This window comes from Callospermophilus lateralis, chromosome 3 (assembly GCF_048772815.1).
Source record: "Callospermophilus lateralis isolate mCalLat2 chromosome 3, mCalLat2.hap1, whole genome shotgun sequence".
NCBI lineage: Eukaryota > Metazoa > Chordata > Mammalia > Rodentia > Sciuridae > Callospermophilus > Callospermophilus lateralis.
In genome coordinates, this window is record NC_135307.1 from 151,378,378 (window position 1) to 151,397,513 (window position 19,136).

The window sequence follows — 19,136 nt, forward strand, 5'->3', positions numbered from 1 at the left end:
TCAGGCAATGAATAAATCTGAGCTTCTTTTGTGGGTGGTGTGCAAGATTCAAGGACCCTGCTGCGGACGTGACACGTGTCTGGCTGATTAGTGCTTGGCCCCCTTGTGAGCCATGGTACATGCATAAACATGTTTCTATGCTCATGGCCCAGTGATCCTATAGAATTACATCAACCCAGCGGGCTCTGGAATAGAGATTTGTCACTTAGCTGATCCATTTCGTTTTTCAAACTCAGTGTGACATTTTCCAAAGAATATAAAGCATTGTAATCACTTACAGCGACCAGTCCCACGTCATTCAACATTATCTCAGGAATTCAGTAAGAACGGGTAACTAGGTAAGAATGAAGACTACAGTAAGTAAGTGGGTACGAATGATGATTTCCAACTTTTTATGAGCGTTTAGGATTCCAGGGATGAGTGAGTACAAAGTATTGCCACTGTGTTCTTGGGGTTTTCTGTGCCTGTCAACCACTCCAGACAGGAGAGCTGAGAATCTCCTGTAGCTTTCTTGGTGACCAAGAAGAGCTAATGTGTGTGAAAGCTTTCAGAACCAAGATGAAATTACTATGCCAATCCTAACAAACAATAAGTAAACCCAGGTGGTTATGAAGGAGGAGTTCTTATACATGATTGCCAGAAGCACAAACTTGTATAAAGGCCATCGCCATCTTATACAAAAGGGACGTCTATGGACTGTCTGCCCAGCAGCTGTCTGTTTAACCTCAGGCTGACGTCACTCTTGTTATCAGTGTGGCCAAAGATTATTCTTTCAAAATATCTGATATAATTCTCTTCATCTTTGCCTTTAAAAGCTTCCTCTGCCTCCCAACTGCTTTGAATATGTCGATAGTTTCCTATGCCAAGTGTACTCTGCTGTTTACATTCCAATGTTACTGCCAAAGAAACTTGAGTTTGCTTTGAGTGTGTCCTCCTCGTATTTCCCTTTGTCGATAACAGAGACCCCGTGTGGCGGTGGTGAGCAGTGGACAGGGCTTTGGTGAGAAGCAGGACAGCGGGAAGCTGGAAGATAATGGCAGAGGGAATCATGGTTTAGACTTGTCTGTGGTTTCGACTTGACCCTGGCTATGTGGAAGTTGGACCTTGGAGGGAGAACTAAGAGAAGAATGGGAATATGGTCCCAAACCATGGAGGTTTCTGGAAATTCAGAGGTGTGCTGAGCTGGAGGAGAGAAAGGATTCGTGATTAAGGGATTTTTCAGGAGCAGCTGACTTATAGCCACAAATTTGTCCTTTCATTTTGCCAGACCCCCAGTGCTGAGCCAGTTCTAAAGACACTTCTTTCTGCACTGTTTGCTGTTTTTAAGTCCCTGAGCAATCTGCAGCCACATTACTTCATTATTTAATCCCCAAAGCTCTCATCTACAAGCTTACAGGCTGAGTACCCAGGGGCTCTCCAACCTACAGCTCCTGCATCTGTTTTATTGTTGTCATGGTGCAAAGCTTAGATGGACAGAGATATTACCCAACATAAACTAACTCCTCGGTTGTCCTGAGGACCCTTTGCTACTTTATATACAATCCAGACAGATTACAAATGAAGAGTTTCTTTCCTGTTTTAAAGAAAGAAGAAGGAATTAAAGAATATAACAAAAACCTCATGGGTCAAACCCCATGCTCAAGTTGGATTTTTTTCAGGTCACAATCCAACATTTTCTATGCTCTGTGACATTCATGTAACTCAAGGGCTAAAGGCAAGGAGTCAAGAAAAGTGGGGTACTGCCAAGAGCAGCCACTCCCAGAGTCCTGAAGCCTGGGTTCTGTCCTGTTGCTGTGCTGCTTCATGGCAGAGGTACAGATGGCTGTATTATAATCACCTGTAAAACAACCCAGGTGTGGTTGTTTTGATGAATCAGGTAGTCAAGTGAAATGATCTCTGAGATCTTATTGCTTTCCATTGGTGTCAAATCGAAAGAATCAGAAACTGGACCTCGATTCCCTTGTTAGTCTATCATGTGCTGATCAACAAATAACTCATGGGTTGCCACCCTTCTTGAATTTGCATTTGTGGTTTACACCAACAAAGCTGTAAATCAAGACATGAAATCACAGTATAGCACTCCATACTATTTTTCTGAATATTATATAATCCCAGCTTTTTAAAAAAGAATTTTTCCTTTTATTCATATTTGTTTACTTTCTTGTTTTCATTTCTTTTTTTTTTCATTTTTTTCTCTTTTTTCATATCAGACAGGTAATGTGTCAATATCGAAATGAGGTTTGACGAAGACACAGCTCACACACTGGTGGAAAACCCAGCCATTACACCTTAGGATCTAACCCTAGCTTTGATTTAAGGGTCTGGAGGGTTTTAGGCAGCTTTTGTGTACCTGTGACCAAAAATACCTGACAAGAACAACTTAGTGAAGTGAAGGATTATTTGGGACTCAGAGTTTCTAAGTGTGTCCTCCTTGTCATAGATAGTCCATAGATAGCCATATCCATTGCTCTGGGACAAGGTGAGGGGGAACACCATGGGAGAAGGGCCCAGAGGAGTAGAGCTGCTGTCAGGAAGCAGAGAGGAGTAGAGGAGTAGGACACAGGGAATATGCACTGTTACAGGCACCACTGTCCCTAGTGATCCATCTTCTCTAGCCACACCCCACCTGCCTTTGGTTACCACCCAGTCAGCCCCTTCTAACTAGGATGGGCTGAATAGTCACAGCTCTCATAATCTAATAATTTACCCTGGAATATTCCTGCATTAACAGGAACTTTTGTGGGACAGCTTATATCCAAACCATAACCAGGAGGTGGTAAAAAAAAAAGTGGGGCTTTTATTATCAATGTCACTCATACCATATCCACCCCACCTATACCACTTCTTGGCTCTATCTCTCCACATATTCAACTAGCAATCTGAGACATACCTAATGATACCTATCACCTTAATGCAGGGTGAAAGCTTTCCCTTACCACCAGGGAAGGTGGCTTCTGCCTTTCAAATACTGCCTCATTCATGAGCTGAATTTTAGTATAGTTTAGTATAGTAAGCTCCTGTATTTTCCTCTCAATTCTCCTATTTACTTATTTATGGTACTGGGCATTAAACATAGAGGTGCTTTATCAATGAGCCACACCCTAGCCCTTTAGACAGGCTCTCACTAAGTTCCTTAGGGTCTAGCTAAGTTACTGAGTCTGGCCTTGAACTTGTGATCCTCCTGTCTCAGCCTCTCTAGTCACTGGGATTATAAAATGAACCACCATACCTTGTTCCTCCCAATTATCTTGTCTTAGGTACATGTCACTTTTCCTGGGTTTATAAACTTTGGCTGGAGGTGTCCTAAAATTTCAGACCCTAGTGAAGTGCTTCTACTTGAAGAGAATTCTTTGGTAGAAGTTGGCTCATCACACTTATTTAGAATATAAAAACACCAGATATTTAGATAGCTTCTGCATTATTTTTGATGCATTTAAATATTTGAGAAAACCTTGATAGATCAATAGAACCTAAGATTGGAATTTTGCAACAGTATGCCTTCTGGGCTAATTATCTGGTACATATCTATTAGAATTCAGTGAAATAAAGTTTCCAGAAACAACTGTTGATTACTTATTGCTTGCAGGAGGCAGAAGCATCTACTGACCACACCATCACAGTCATATCCCCTGACCCTGCTCAAGGCCACCTGAGCTTGGCATGGGCTACCCACTTTGGTATCTCTCTGACCAACCAGGGCACTCCTGGCTGAAAGAGCACCCCAGGCTCTGGTTAGGCTGAACTTGGCATTCAGAGACATGGCCTAGATAGAGGCCCAAAGCCAAAGGACACAATCCAAGGACTCCTGGTGTGGCACCTTCATTGTGCCACAGAACCCAGATGAGAGATCTAAAAGAAATGTGAAAGGACTTCAAAGAAATGCAAAAGAAACATGTAAATACCTCTGCTTTTTGAGACAGGTGAATGCCCTAATTAATAGAGTAGTTTCAGCTACATCATGCAAATAAAAATGATCACACGTTGGAAATGCACTTGGAGTTAAGCATACTTCCAGGGGAGAAGAATGTACAATTTAATACATTGAGATTTCATCCCTCGATTTTCAATTGAGCAGACTCTGCCTTTGGACAATCAAAATGTGTGCCTTCTCTGCTACAGTCAAATAATCACAAAACCAAGACACTAATTATTGAGACAAAGCATCATCTATAACTTTAAAAAAAATTCATCCAAAATGCTACAGAGAGCAAAACAGACATAAAGTATTTGTTCATTTATTCACCCAAACAAGTTAAAATCAGTGACTTAACTGCAACATAGGTTCCACAGGAAGAAAAATAGATCAGAAATCTGATTTGTCTTGGCAGCATCAGATCATTAATATTTATGTGGAATTGTTTAAATCCAGAAGTTGCAAAACAGCTCTCAGAAGCTACAATCAGCATGTTAAATATGCATATGGAGACAGAGATAGAGATGGCAGGAGAAAGGGGCGGGGAGAGATCACTTGATGAATATTGAGCTGCCATTGCACATTCTCCTGATACAAGTTAAAATACACCCATCTGATATATTAGGGCTGTCCTTCTGGCAATGTTTTCTAATCCATTTGTCTATAAAGCCAATGCTATTCTGTGCCTGTCTGGGTTCCTACAGCCCCAGTACTTCCTTCACATGACCTTCATTTATGTGTCACTCACTTTGGGAGGCTGAGGTGTTCTAAATCTTTCCTGATTGCTTTGTCCCTTGGTAAAAATTTCCTTCCTCTGTGGTCCCATCACTTCTGCCTCTCTGCACCTCTCAGGGGTAGGATGTCTTTCCTAGGTTTTCCTCTATGACTCCAGCAGATTTCATGGCTTTAACCAGATGACCTCCAACCCCCTGCTTGTCCCCTTGGATGAGCTGTGACTCTCAAGTGAAAAGTTAGATCCTGTGCTAATTCTGAATCAGCCAGTGCCTAACAAATGCATTCATTGGATGGGATTCAATTCACTATAAATCTAGGGGACATTTGAGAATAATGAACTTGAGGACAGAAGAAGGCGATGGTGGGTACACAGGACATTACCCACAAAATTGATGATTATGAACAACACCACCCAGGGTGTAAAATACATGGGGTGCTCATGTACTAAGCATACAACTTTGAAAAAAAATTATAAAAATTTCAAAAATCTGTCTCTGTGATATGATTTAGAGAAGCTGATATGAAAATTCTGGTTTCTTTAGATGAGAGAAACAGTAAGATGGATAGGAGATAGTTTCTGGAAACAACCAGAGCATTTTACTGTAGATGTTTGGAAAGTCTCAGGTCAATGATCATGTCAGTCAAAGGTTTACCACTGGAGAGTGGGGGGATGAACCATCCTGGGTCTCCATCCCTCTTGTCTTCTCTCCATCCTTCTCCAGTGAGCCTAAGAGCAAAACTGACATGTTTCGCGGGTGGGTAGCAGGTAAACACAGGGACCCAATAGCATTTGTAAATCATATGTTTTATCTGTACAGAGGGACCAAGCAGAACATGAGTGTGTGCCTCTCTGTATCTGGCACAAATGCAACCAGCGTTTAGTGAGCACCTGTAAAGTGCCAGACTACAGGCTCAGTGTTTTTTTTTTTCACATTATTTAAATAGGGGTTGTTTCTTCTTCCTCTCCTTCTGAATGGGAGTCATATCTGTTTTGTCCCATTTCCTTCACACTCTGCCAGTCTGTTTTGCATTGCACTTGATCACTCACACAGTACAAAGATGGATTAAGTTTCAGTTATTACCAGGAGGAATGGAATTCAAGCCACAGAAAATCTATATCCCTTAACCAAGACTTCAATGTTCTAAATTTGAAATATCACCATTATAAAAAGGTATACACTCTGTCTAAACAATTAAGGACTTAGGAATGAACCAAAAGAACCAGGAAATTCACACCCCTTTGTGAACAGCCTTGATCTATGACTGATAGCAATCTGCTCTCAGGGAATAAATTGGAGGAAAGAGATTGGCTCTGCTTCTCAGAGGTCCCCAGTGAGCTTAGTGCTAATTGCCCACAGCCCTGCATAAGGCACATGCCCAGAGTATTTCTGCTTCTGGTGATTCCAGACTAGTAACCCTTCTGCAGAAGAAAGCTAAAAACAACATCACCACCAACAACAAAAAACCCCCAAACAACCCCACCCCCTCCCCCCCCAAAAAAACTCAGAAGAGATATTAAAGAATATTTTAATAAGCATCAGAACAAAAAATAAGAAGAAGAGAGATAACAAGGCCAAGATCAGGGAAAGGACAAGAACCTGGAAGAGTGAGTCAAGCACATGGAGAGGTTTGTCCATCCACAAATGAGGACTAAGTGGGTGAGATTTTGGTTACTTTGTGCGACAGTAGGGATCCAAGTTAGGGTTTGGAGCCCAACAAAGGAGATCCTGGTAAGCTAGCCCCTGCCACAGGAGGGAACACCAAACAGATAAACCACAAGAGAAAGAGGGAACCAGAATTAAACCAGCACTCTCCTGGATTACAGCTTGACTTCATCAACTCAAAACTTGGGCATGGACTCAAAAGTGATCCTGAATTTTTTGTGCCTCAGGCCCTGAATACAAAAAGAGATGACGGCAGGTGGCATCATTCCAATCTTTAAATTATTACCATGAATACTTTTCAAAAGCAATAGCCAGCATACAATCAAGAATAGCTATGAAAATATACCACAAAAATAAGGAGAAACAAGAAAAAGCAGTCTCCTGGGGGATACTGAAATTATCAGGTGTAAGCTATAAAACACTTTTGCTTATTATGTTCGAGAGACAAAAACACAGCTTGAAAGTCTTGGCAGGTAATTGGAACACAGAAAAAAGTCATAGCAGATTCAAAAAAGAAAAAAACAAAAAACAAAAAACAAACAAAAAAAAAACCCAGAAATCCTAGCACTGATAGATAAACAATAGTATTACTCAATAGCATTATGGGTTTGGTAGAAGTTGAAGTAGACCAAGGAGGAAACTGTCAACCAGAATTCTATACCCACAGAACACACCTGCAAGGATAAAATTGACAAAAGGACATTTCCAAAAACACAAAACAGAAGTTTTACCACTAGTGTATTATACTAAGGGAAATTCTAAAGGTTGCTCTTTAGGTAAAAGGGTGTTATTTAAGTTAAAGGTCAAAGATTCAGGGAGGAACGAGGATCAAAATAAATGGAATATGTGGGTTTATACAAATAAATACTGACAACATAGAACAACAGCAACACTGTCTTTTGGGGGACTTTTGTTTGTCTATCCATTCACCCATCTATCCACCCATCGTCCATCTATGCACTCATCCACATCCAATAAAGAAAATAAAAACATACTTTGAGAAAATTAACATTGATGATTTGGATGAAATTGAAAAGGATACTAGAAAAACACATTTTTTTTAAAATTGATGCAAAGAAGTAATAAAAATCCAATTAGACTTCCCAATATTAGAGAAATTAAATCATTAATTTAAAATATTCCTATGAATAAAGCCCCAGGCTCAGACAGTTCTACCAGCAAGTGCTAATAAAGATTTAAAAAATCAGTAATTTCCATTTTAAATAAACTTTCTCAGAATAGGAGAAAAGGGAGTTCTTCACAAGTAGGACAACATTTATACTAAAATTTAATAAAGAAATTACCACAAAGGATAATATGAACCAATCTCTTCTGAACATAGATGCAGAAAACCCAAGCAAAACAGGAACACACAGATTCTGCAACATATGAAAGCTAAGACCAGTTAGGGTTTATCCAGTATGAGTTGTAAGATTGGCTTAACCTTTTCAAATCATCCAATGCACTTTACCACATTAGTTAATGAAAGAAAAACACTCATAATTTTTTTTCACTTGCACAAAAAGCTTTTGATAAATCCAACATCCAGTCATGATTTTAAAATAAGGCATCTAAAGATTCTACTTAACAGTGAAAATGTTGGGAATTTTGCTTTAGAGACCTAATACAAGATAAAGGATATAATTTGTAATCAGCATAATTTTTCGCAAGTGAAGTAATGAGAAAGAAATAAAGATTTGGGAACTTTGGTGGTAAAATACTAATATGAAATGTACAATAATATATGCCATTCCTGGACAGTTTAACATTTTTTAACAGTGAAGACAAATTACTGACTTATTTTTCTAACAAATGATCAGATACCACATAATAATTTTGGATGCCACAAAAACCAACCCTTCATTAAAAGGATAAATGGGGATTAATTGATAAAATCCCCCCCCCCCATGGGAAAAGTGATAAACCAAAACAAATCAGTATTAAAACTGAACAGAAAATGTGAACATGAATGAGACTGGACTAGGAGCCAAGTGTAAGCATCCACAGTGGGCATCTTTGGCACTCCATGTTTTCTTACAACTTCGTCCCCTGTAAACTCCAGTCCTGCATGCAGAGGCACCTTGCTGTGTGATCCTGAATGAATGAAACAATCTTGCTAGGCACTGTTTTCCACAGTTGTCAAGACAACCTGCCTCTCTTTCAGTGGTCCATGAGAATGCAATAAAATCTGCTGTAAGCTTATTCTGGGCAGTCTATTCAGCATAGACCCTGATTGATATAGAATTGAATTCAAATCTGTAAAATTTATTATCTGTAAAATGGTGAAAATACTAGTACCGATTTTATCAAAGTGTTGTGGGAATTTGGTGCAATTATGCATATAAAGCACTTTGCGTGTGGTCTCTTTCCTATTTCGGGCAATACTAGGTCCACCATTTTTGTCTCACAGACACCTAATGGGGAGGCCTTCCCCATTCCATGAATTGCATGTCTGCAGCAGCAGGATCCTCTACTTTGCTGGATCCTTTCACTGGAGCCAGCGCTGGGAAAGTTTAATGCCCACATCACTGCATTACCTGGTGAGAGTTACCCTCCCCAGTGTGGGTTCTGATTTGGCTAACCCAGGTTGTGTTTTGAACAAAGGGTAGATGTCAGCTTGTTATATCATAGGAACTGGTTTTGTCATAAGCTATATGACACTTGTAGATGAGGGCCCTGAATCTGCTTTAGGATTAACAGGCTGTCCTGGATGGTTGGTTGGGTGTTGAGGTGACTCTTGGTCAGTGCCTCAGTGTCTCTCAAACTCAGGGCCGCTTGCTCTGCCCTGGTTCTCTCCTCCATGACCATCTCCATGCAGGTCATGTCATTCTACCATCAGGGTCTTTACTCTTTCCTCCCTACAATTCAGAGCCCCATACCCAGGGGAATGGCTTCTGGCCTCCGCAGTATCCCTGGAGGAGTCAGACAATGCAACTTGGGAGTACAGGGCAAATAGTTTCCCATGGGGCAGGCTTTGCAGTGGAGTGCAGGAGATGTACTATTGATTCCCTCTCCAGCCCTGCTCCACTGTTGAGTTAGTCCAGAGAAAGTTCTAAGTAGACAGCAGTTATGTGTTAAAAGGTACCACTCTGTTCTTATTTTCTTCTTTTCAGGCCTCATTTCAATGTTTTTGTTGTTGTTGTTGGCCTGGGATTGCTACTCCCAATAAAGAATTAACAAGACCTTGAACTATGCTGCAGCTCTGTGTTCAGTGGACACTACTAGAAATGGGCTTACAGACCTTTTTGTCCAGGACTCGCCACACTGAACTTATCCATTACACAGCTATAGCATTAGGGGCCTCTCAGCATCTGCAGGAAAGGCAGTGTCCTAAGCTCCAGCCCTGACCACTGAGGATTCACTCAGTGACTCTGAGGGTAAGTGCACCCTCTCCCTAGCTTTAGCATTTCCTCCAGAACAAGAAGAAAATGGAAGAAATGCTACACTCTTTAATAACTGTAGCTCTTTGAGAAAGAAACATAAGATGGAATGAGGTAGCCCCCAGGGAAGCAAATTATGCCTTGAAATATTAGAATAGGAACAAGGAAAAGCATATGTAGCCCTTTCCAGAACATAAAGCCAAAATCTCTCCACTTAGAATTTCTTCCCTCCCAAATTGCACTTTAATACAGACAGATGCATGGTAGATGTCCATCACTTTTCTCCTGGAGGTGCTGCAGGACTGCTCCTCCAAAGGCATGCTGAGAGAGGACCAGGGAGGAGGCAGGGTCTAATGGGTTGGGGTTAAAGAAGGAAGGAAGGAGAAACAGAGAAATCTCTTTCTTGGTCCCCTCACGGAGGACAGGATCATTGGCCACCAGTACAGCCCCCACCTCATTGCATTTGTACTACTAGGGCTTCCTGGAGCTCTCTGAAACCCAGCCGTAAGGACTGAGCATCCCTTCCACTTTGCATAGGCTGCAACACTGGGCAAGGAGCGAACCATGTGACCAATGACATGGGTCTACACAAAGATGATGAATGGAAACACGGCTGATATGCAGTCAATGGCCATTAAATCAATCTGAAAGGGGGCTGATGGGTGTATGAAGGACTCAGATACTCCCAAGCCATTCTAAAGAGGGGGGAAGCAGGAGGAGAAGGTGGAATGAGGAGGACAAATCTCAGGCAGGTAAAACAGTCTGTATCAGGGGTGTAAGAAAAACAGTGGGAGGCTTTATTTTCAATCATCCTTCAAAGGAGGTTTGACCCCCCAAAATGTATAAATAAACATCAAATATCTGAACTATTTCACCTGCAGGAGATCCAAAGTCTGAACAATGAACAGAAATCTCCAACGATTTCCTGTGCCCTGTTTTCAAATTATCTTACCGACCTCACATATTTTTTCAAGAGCAAATCAGTTTGTTCTTTTCATACAAAAAAAAAAAAAAACTGGAAGATGAGGCAAATCATCCAAATGCCCATGGCTCTGTGAATAGTTCACCAATCGCATGGCAGCTTAAGAATATAAGGATGAAAGTCAAATCCGAATAAGGTACATCATTTGTGTCCTTGCAAGGAACCATGTCTCTGAGTGACATCTGGAAGGCAGGTGCAGGAGAGCTTGGCTTGTTTTCTGGAAATGGGCTGAAAACACTGATAAGAATCCTACAAGCCAGCCATAAAGAATCAGCCTTAATATCCAGGATAGAGTTAGAGAAGGCAAATAAATTCTTAACTCCCTTTGGAATAAGGATAGCATAGCTCATGTGTTCTACTAAGGTATACCTGAATGACAGGTTTTCACACCCAAATCCCATAATTGTTTTCCTCCACCTTTGCAGAATTTGTGAGCCTCTTATTTAGAGAGAGGAGGGCCAACATGTACTTGGCTTATATTTCTACACTGCTGGACAGCATCAAATTTGAGAGAAATAATAAGTGCCTTTAGTACATATCATTATCCAGGATTGCTTGGTTCTCTCCCATAATTTAATATTATCCATTTCTGATGGAGTCAGATAGAGAAGGACACACACATCCCTGGGAGCTACAATCAGGGGCTGTTATTTCACTGGGAACATGAGGAAAAGATTTTTCAACTTATATAGTTCTTTGCCTTGGGGGATTTGTAATGTCTAAAGCAAGACCCATGATTTTTTCTATTAGTTGGGCATGATTTGGTGGAATCAGTCACTAATTATAGTAATCACTGAACCTAACCCAGAGGTGGGCAATGAAACTGGGGGTCAGGATCCTGGGCCCTGGTGCTTGACTTCTCTTGCCTGTATCCTGATCTGATCTGCTATTTTGAGAAGTGCATGAGACCCTGAAAGTCAAGGGTTGAGTATTTTCTCTCATATGTGGAAGCTGGAAGTCAGGGAAGGGATAAAAAAAGGGATCCCATAAAAATAGAAATAAGACCAAGAGACTAGAGGAAGGAAATTGAGAGAGAAGGAAGAGTAGAGGGCATGGGGAGGGGGGGAAACGGGGAAAGAAACCCACCAAATTATTCTACAGTCATATAGGAATACACCACAATGAATCTCACTTACATATAATTATATGCACTAACTGAAACAATAATAATAGAAGCACAATTAGTAGAGCAGAGCAAGTGGACCAGGCGGAGGGATGGAGAGGGTAAAAGAAGGTGCTGGGGAATGAGCCTGATCAAATTATGTACATTACGGCATAATGAATTCCAATATTATGTATAATTGTGGTGCACCAATCAAAAGTCAAAAAAATACAATTATTCTCAATTTAGAAAAGAAGGAGAAGGGAGTGATACCACATGGAAGCTCTTCACTGCCCTCTCCCCAGCTGCTCTCACATCATCTCTCCCCTTCCTAATTCCCCCTGACTCCGAGGAGATTCCTTAAACCACTCCTTTGCTATTCCAGGCAGTACTTGCCTCTCTTGCTCTGTGGTCTTTGAGGACCCTGGTGAATCCCCCTCTGCCTAATGGCAGCTGCACTTGTAGCTGCTCCTAAGGATGAAGCTGGAGGAAGTGTGGAACCGGCCGACAGCACCAGTCTTGCTGCCAGAGCACCTTGGCTTCCACCACGTGCCCCCAGCTCTATTCCTCTCAATCCTTCTGCACATTCCCTGGGCCAGTTCCCAGCCCAGCTCCTCCTTCTCCCTCACCCAAGCATCCTTCTTGCTCAGGATCCAGGACCTCTGGAGGAGGGCTTTCCCACTCCTCTGTTCCCAGGCACGTCTACCCCACAGCTCCTTCCTCTCCCGTGGCTTGGGATGAACTAAGGAACTACAGAGAAGATGTCAATCTCACTGCTTATTCCTGCTCCCCGGCTCCACAACATCTCTCCAGGAATCCTTTCTCACCAACCCCTGTCCCAAAGCATCAATATTCCCCTCTCTCTTGGGTCATTTTCATCCCCTACAACTGTGCTATCATTTCTTCCACTTAAAAACCCAGCTCTTGACATGATCTCTCTATTTACAGCAAAACTTTCAAAAAGAAAGAGTGTGCCAAACTCAACTGCTTTCTTTCCATGTTTTTAAAGCTTTCTAATCAAAGTATATAGCACATTTACAGAAAAAGTGCACAACCTATAGGTGTAAAGCTCCACAAGTTTCCACAAGTGTGCAGCCAGCACCTGGATCAAGAATTGAGATGTCCCCAGCACCCACAGGTCACCCCCATTGCCCTACCCGCCATGATGCCTGCTGTTCTCAGCTCTCTCTGGAGCCCACTCCATGGGGTTGTCCCCTCCTCCATGCCAGTGGGTCCTTAATGCTCCTACCATCCTCCTCAATGCTGCTTCTGGTAGTGCTCAGCTCTTCTTACATTCATATACTCAGCTCAGACTTTCCCCTTGAACTTCAAACATGCACATCCAACCTGCTTCATGCCTCCCTTGAACCTTAAATGACCAAACACATCCAGCCACTACTCCACACTGCCACTCAATGCCAACAGGCACGTGGTCTTGATAAAGTCTGAGCTGAGCTCCTACGCACTTCCTGCTGCTGAAAACCCCACCTTCACATGGATCCTTCCCCCTGTACCTTTCTCACACCACAGCTCAAACCCAGAGGCAATTATTTCAAGACAATGAATTCCTGGCAATGACCATGGTCCAGACCTCTTCCTGGATTACGGCAATGTCTCCAGCATGAGGTCTTTGCTGCTGCCCTGAACCTTCACCAGCTCCCCTGAGAGAGTGTAGTCAGATGGTGTCTCACTTCTGCCCAAACACTTCAGTGGCTTCTTATCCCAAAGAGAAAGCACAGCTCTTTGACACTGATCAAGGGTCCTGGGGTCTAGCTCCACCTCGCTCTATCTTGTTCTCTCTCTTTCCTCATTTCTTATTTCTATACCCAATGGTCACCCTGCGTCAGCCAAGCCTGCTTCCATGTAATCCCTCATATGCAGCAAGTGTGCTCACACCTCAGGGCCTTTGCACTGACTGTCTCTCTGCCAGGAAGACTTTTTCTCAGGTGGTCCTCATGGATGGAGCCTGCGGCTTTATCATGAAATATCATGCTCTCATTGTGCTTTTATTTATTGCTGTCTGACTTCCCTAGAATGTGAGTTTCGTAAAGGGGTGTTGTGCCTGTTTTGCCTACGGCTGCATCCCTGACACTCAGAGCAAGGTCCGACACATCATAAGTGTTCAGTGAATACAGGTTGCATGAAGGGACTTCAGAGAACATGGTTACAGTTCCACTGAACTCTAGTTCATCTGGATTTCAGTACCATAAAGAGATTCCTTTTTCCCCCTCATTTACCCAATTCCCTTTGCTGGTGCTATTCATAAAATTCATAATCTGGTTCTGAATACCCTTTCTCATTTAATTATTGTTATAATGTTGCAGTTAGTAAAAGAAAGAAACATTTTATGAAATGAAATTAAATCAAGATATAATAAATGCTGAGAACAGAAGACGCTGCAGGCAGGCTCAGCACATGTCCTGTTAGTGCTGGTTCCAGACCTGAGTCCTCCCGGTCAGAGGGTGTCCAGCTTCCGTCTCTGGCTTCTACTGTCCCGTGGGATTGAGGGAAGGGCCATGAGGGCAAACATCCCACTGTGTTTCTACAGGGCTGCCCTTCCTCTGCTGCCACAATTTTCAAGTAGGGCTTGGGGACACTGGATTTAAGAGCAAGTCCTGTGGTTCTATTTTTATTTGCAAACAGGTAAAAGCCAAAGTTATACTGCAGAAAATGTGGCTTCAAAGGTTAGAAATATTTCTACTTGTTTTTTTTTTTTTTTTTTTTTTTTACCCACAGCTGGTACCCCTGTGTTTTCTACAGGTTATTTATCCTTGAAATTTTTTTCCACTTAAATAGTTTTTTTTTTTTTTTTCACATTTCAGACTCATTGCAGAGATTAAACAAGATAAAGCTGTAGGCATTAACTAGCTTACAACAGTCATATAGTCATTCAGGAAATTGTGGGATTTGTTTTCTCTCTGAGCATCATTCAGAAACATCAATTCCTAAGGATTCACACCACCCAAACTGCACACATCCACACCTTCTTCACTGTAAACTGGCTTACAGAACTTGCTTGCAACAGGGGCTGGATCAAGCAGTGAACAGTGTTGGGGAGAAATGAAGTGGTAGGTAACATACTCCATTTGTTGGTTCCCACTTGGCATCCATGCTGAGTCCTTTGTCATGACTCAGGGCTGAACCAACTGCCTCCTGACTGTCCTGGAAGCCCAGGCCACTGCTAACCATACCTTAGGTGTGTCACTATACCTCACTGAGCTCCAATGTCAACACTCATCTGGGGTAATATTACAGCAGTGCCCACAATCCCTGATTGCAAGTGCCTGTGTCACACATCTCCCATAAGGTTGTGTGGGTGCGAGATCACTACCCAAATTTGAGCAACACTAGAATTATCTGGAGCGTTTGTTCAAATGTAGATTCCTGGGCCCTGCTTCACAGAAAGTTGGAGCAGGTCTGAGGGGATAACAAGTGTGCAGGGGCTGAGGAGCACAGGACTAGGAGCTGCAGGACTGTGAACACACCCGAGAAGCAAGAGCGCACTGTTTTTAACGCGGTCTCTGGCACACAGTGCTCAGCAGTGTTACACTCCTTATGAAACTTCAATTACTACTGTTGCTCCTACTTTATAAACTCCTTTTTAGAATTCCTGAAATCTGTCTCCTTCCAGTCACCCATTTGCCAGTGGATCCACAGGGCATGGACAATCCAGTTTCCAGCAGAACACTATCAAACTTTTGGAATCAGCTCCTCCCCTGACACCTCCTGGGGATTTTCACTTTTTTCAGCATTCAGCCAATTCCAGGCTGTGGAAATTATTTCAAGACCATGTTATGGATCAGGAAATCGAGGCATGACGGAATTGGCTGTTGACCAGGACTTAGCTAGAGGAGGGCAGTATCAAAAATATCTCAGATAAATAAACCCAGAGATGCCATTAATTCTTTTCACCACTGACCGATTTAATCAAACCACCATGATTTGTTGTTTCGTTATGTTTTCCCGGAATGGCCTTGCATGGTTCTTTGACTTCACTGAATAGCTATTTTGACAATAAGCAGACACAGCCGTAATTGTCAGTAAGAACACTGAGATAGGATCTGTGATAAAGGGGGGGAAAAACAACCAAAAATATCACACTTGGATGTCAAAGACTTCCTGCCAATAGCACCGTGGCCTTGGGGAGTTCTGGTTTTGGAGCATGTGCTTTGCACTGCTGTTGCTCCCCATCCAGATCCTATAACTCAGGGTTGCAGGGGGCTTCTCCTCCCTCCAGTTCCTGGGTTTAGAACTCTTAGCTGGCCTTGCCTCAGCAAGCACTGATTTAATTTAATGCAATGATTCTCAGAGTGTGTCTGTTCTATTTCGTGCCACACACCCTTCCCTTGGCAGCTGCCTGCTTCCCTCAAATGGCCTGATGGAGATTTTGTGTCTGCAGTTTGGGCTGCAGAGGGATAAACGGAATACACAGCAGCCTCATGGCCAGGCTGAGGCTCTGTGTGCAGGGGTCAGTGGCTGCCCAGAATGACAACACAGTCCAGCACAACACAGCTGCACATTGTAAAGAGGAAGGGGTCTCAGCATGGGAGCTCCTAATTGGAAGGGACATTCATAGGTCCCTTCCAATTAGAGATTTCTTTAGGGAAATGCTGGTACTCTTGGTTGTGGTAGTTTCACTGAAGAGAATCCATTCTCCAAGCAACTTGGAAAAGGATGGCTGAAGGGTTCTGGGCTGGGAGATTACCATTCCATCCTCTAACATTGCAAGCAACCCCTACTAACCTCTGCAAAAATACTTGAGGTTCCCCTCCAAAAAATATGATCAAAACTGTGTATAGCAACTGCACTTCATATTTGCTGCTAAACAAATAATAAAAATCCCCTTGACCATTGAAGGGGATTTTATTAAATAAATATCATGAATCATCAGATCCAAGCCTAAGAAGCTATTATCTTGTTAAGAATAAAACTTTCTGAGAAACAGAATCCAAACACCAGTCTCTGCAACTGTAGTCTTGATTCGTAGTATAATTACAACCTCGTGGACAAAGATGCTGTCCACAGCTTGCTGTGCTCCAGAGTGGTGGATTTCAACCCTGGCATCAGGGAGCAGCAGAGACCTCACATGATATGGGATCATTAGTGTGTTGTTTTTGACAAATGTCTAGCCTCTCCTGTTGATGCACAGGCAATGTCTCCCTGTGGCCCCTGTCACCTACCAGGGTTCACAACCACTTGTCACCCTTCTGGCTGATCTATAGGGACTTCTTCTCTCATCTTTGGGAATAGAACACCTCTCCCAGTAGAACATAAGATAAAAGTATCAATATGATTCCAAAATTTAGTAAACAAAACAGAGTTCCTGCATTGAAGATATTCCTGCTGGTAGGGAGTATAGAGGGCTTGTCCTAGCAGCTGAAAGGTGCTGTGCCCCGTCCTTTCCCACTCAGGGATGATGTAGGAGGGAGACTTTGGTTAGAGTTCTGCTCAGTGGTAAAGCCCACAGTGCCCCATGCAGTCAGTAGACAGGTTTCTTCACTTCGTTGTCCTTATCTCCCAAGTTTTGGTGAGACTGCTATTGCTTATTTGCCTAACCCAGGCTTTGGATCCAGCATAGATGGCAGGGACAGGCTCTGTCCACTGTGAGTATCCATCCATCCATCCATTCACTATCTTTGTTCAGATTCCTGTATGCCCCAATACACTGTGGATGCAGTGCTACATCCTCACTTCAGAGTTAAGCCCCTGGGCCTGTCTCCACCCACCCTGTCCAGGCTCTGCAAGGCCCAGGAGACTGACTTTCTCTGTGCTTATGCTGCTGGAGAGAGGGTTCTGTGACATTCATGGAATCAGTTCACAGAAGAGAAGCCTAGACTGACCCTCCAGGCCAAAGATGGGCCAGCATCACAGGATTCCTCATCTTCTCTCTATTTTCCTCCAGAACCAGGAACACAGAGCTACACAGAGCAGGGACCCCAAGATAGAAGGAATTCTCTGCCTCTCATGTCCCTAAGAGGCACTTCCTCTCAGGAGGGCCACAGACAATTTGTGATCATCCTTGACTTTCACCACTCCAGACATACAAGTGGGAAGAAGAAAACCACACAAGTTTTTTTCTTTGCTCACCAGTAAAACAAATTCCATCAATACCAAAGCCAGCAAGAAGCAACTGCTTGACTCAGCCAGGGAAGCAATTTCAAGCCAAGTAAAAAAAATATTTTGAGCAAAGGACCTGCCAGAGTCAGCCATTTGCAGCTTCACTCCCAGACTCATAGGATGCACAGGCGGATTCCCCAAGTGCCCTACCTGCCCAAGTACACCCTGTGAGCACTGTTATGCTGACAATGATGCTGCCTTTTGACCAGTTTTGGTTGGGTAATGGTTACAGGTTCTGGTGACACTGTAATCTCACATTTTCATTGATAATCTAAGTGTCTTTCTTGGATGGACAGAGATGATTTCTGAATGAACAATCTTCCTCTGCTGGAAAAGTCTTTCAAAATCTGGGTTTCACATGGGGACAACCAAGAGGGTGTTGTGTAATGAAAAAGGGCTGGGAATTGATACCTTCATGAGTCTCCCCTGGAGGGAGGGAGGACACCGATGCACACTGACATGTGCCATTTCCACTAGCACAGCATTCACTGGGATTGGTACACACGACCTACAGTGGAACCAGAATCTGCTTTATATAAATGAGCCTTTAACAAGGAAAACAAAACTCACATTTTCACAGAGTTCCGTGTTCTCTAGGGTGTACTTATCTGAGCACTATGCTTCCCAGGTCTGGGGTTGGGTCTGCCTTTGTGAACTCAAGGCCTAAGTGAAAGTCAAGTTCCCAAAGGTCATCTGCTCTCTACCAAGTAGTCATGTGCTTCTGCCATACAGGCTTCCTCTTGAAGGCAGTCCCATCCCGGCAAGGACAGAGCCATGTCATGCTGAGAGATGAAGCAACCTAAAGGGTTCTGCTCAGCCCCCCTGAGCTTCCCCAGCTTTTCTGAGCTTGTTCTCCAGTTGCTCAAATGCCGACCCCCTTTTTGCAGGAGATGAACAGGCTTCCTTGGCTCGCTCTCCTCTTCCTGGCCTGGGTGTGTCTAACATTAACACCACCACACACTGGGTGCAAATGATTGACAGAGGCCTTACCTCATGGGACAAGTAGAAGGCGGCGATGCCCAAAGGCCAGAAGCAGCAGAGCATGGAGAAGACGCTGAGCCCCAGATGGTCACGTGGGGGCATCATGAGGAAGTTGTCCTCACTCTCTGTGTCACTTGAGTAGTCACTCTGCAGGGAAAACAGGCCGAATAGGAGAGAAGATTAGTAAAGGAATCATCATCGGGCTGCCCCAAGATGTGGGTACCACTCCTGGCTGAAGCAGGCTCTCTGCAGCTGCTCTTGC

At 43.2% G+C, this 19,136-nt stretch overlaps 1 protein-coding gene and 1 non-coding gene across 3 annotated transcripts in view; both read right to left on the minus strand.

Annotated features, from left to right (window-relative positions):
* The window catches only part of Syndig1 (synapse differentiation inducing 1), a 118,090-nt gene that overhangs the window by 53,913 nt on the left and 45,041 nt on the right, over positions 1–19,136 (minus strand). The window contains exon 2 of one of the 2 annotated variants that reach the window (XM_076848891.2): positions 18,884–19,021. The exons of the other annotated variant lie outside the window; for it this stretch is intronic. Within the exon in view, the coding sequence (XP_076705006.1) occupies positions 18,884–19,021 (138 nt within the window). The remainder of the gene's footprint in view (positions 1–18,883; positions 19,022–19,136) is intronic. 2 annotated transcript variants of the gene reach the window in all.
* Positions 2,205–2,308, minus strand: LOC143396196 (small nucleolar RNA U13). The gene has a single exon (XR_013091063.1). It is a non-coding gene; the product is annotated as a small nucleolar RNA U13 (small nucleolar RNA).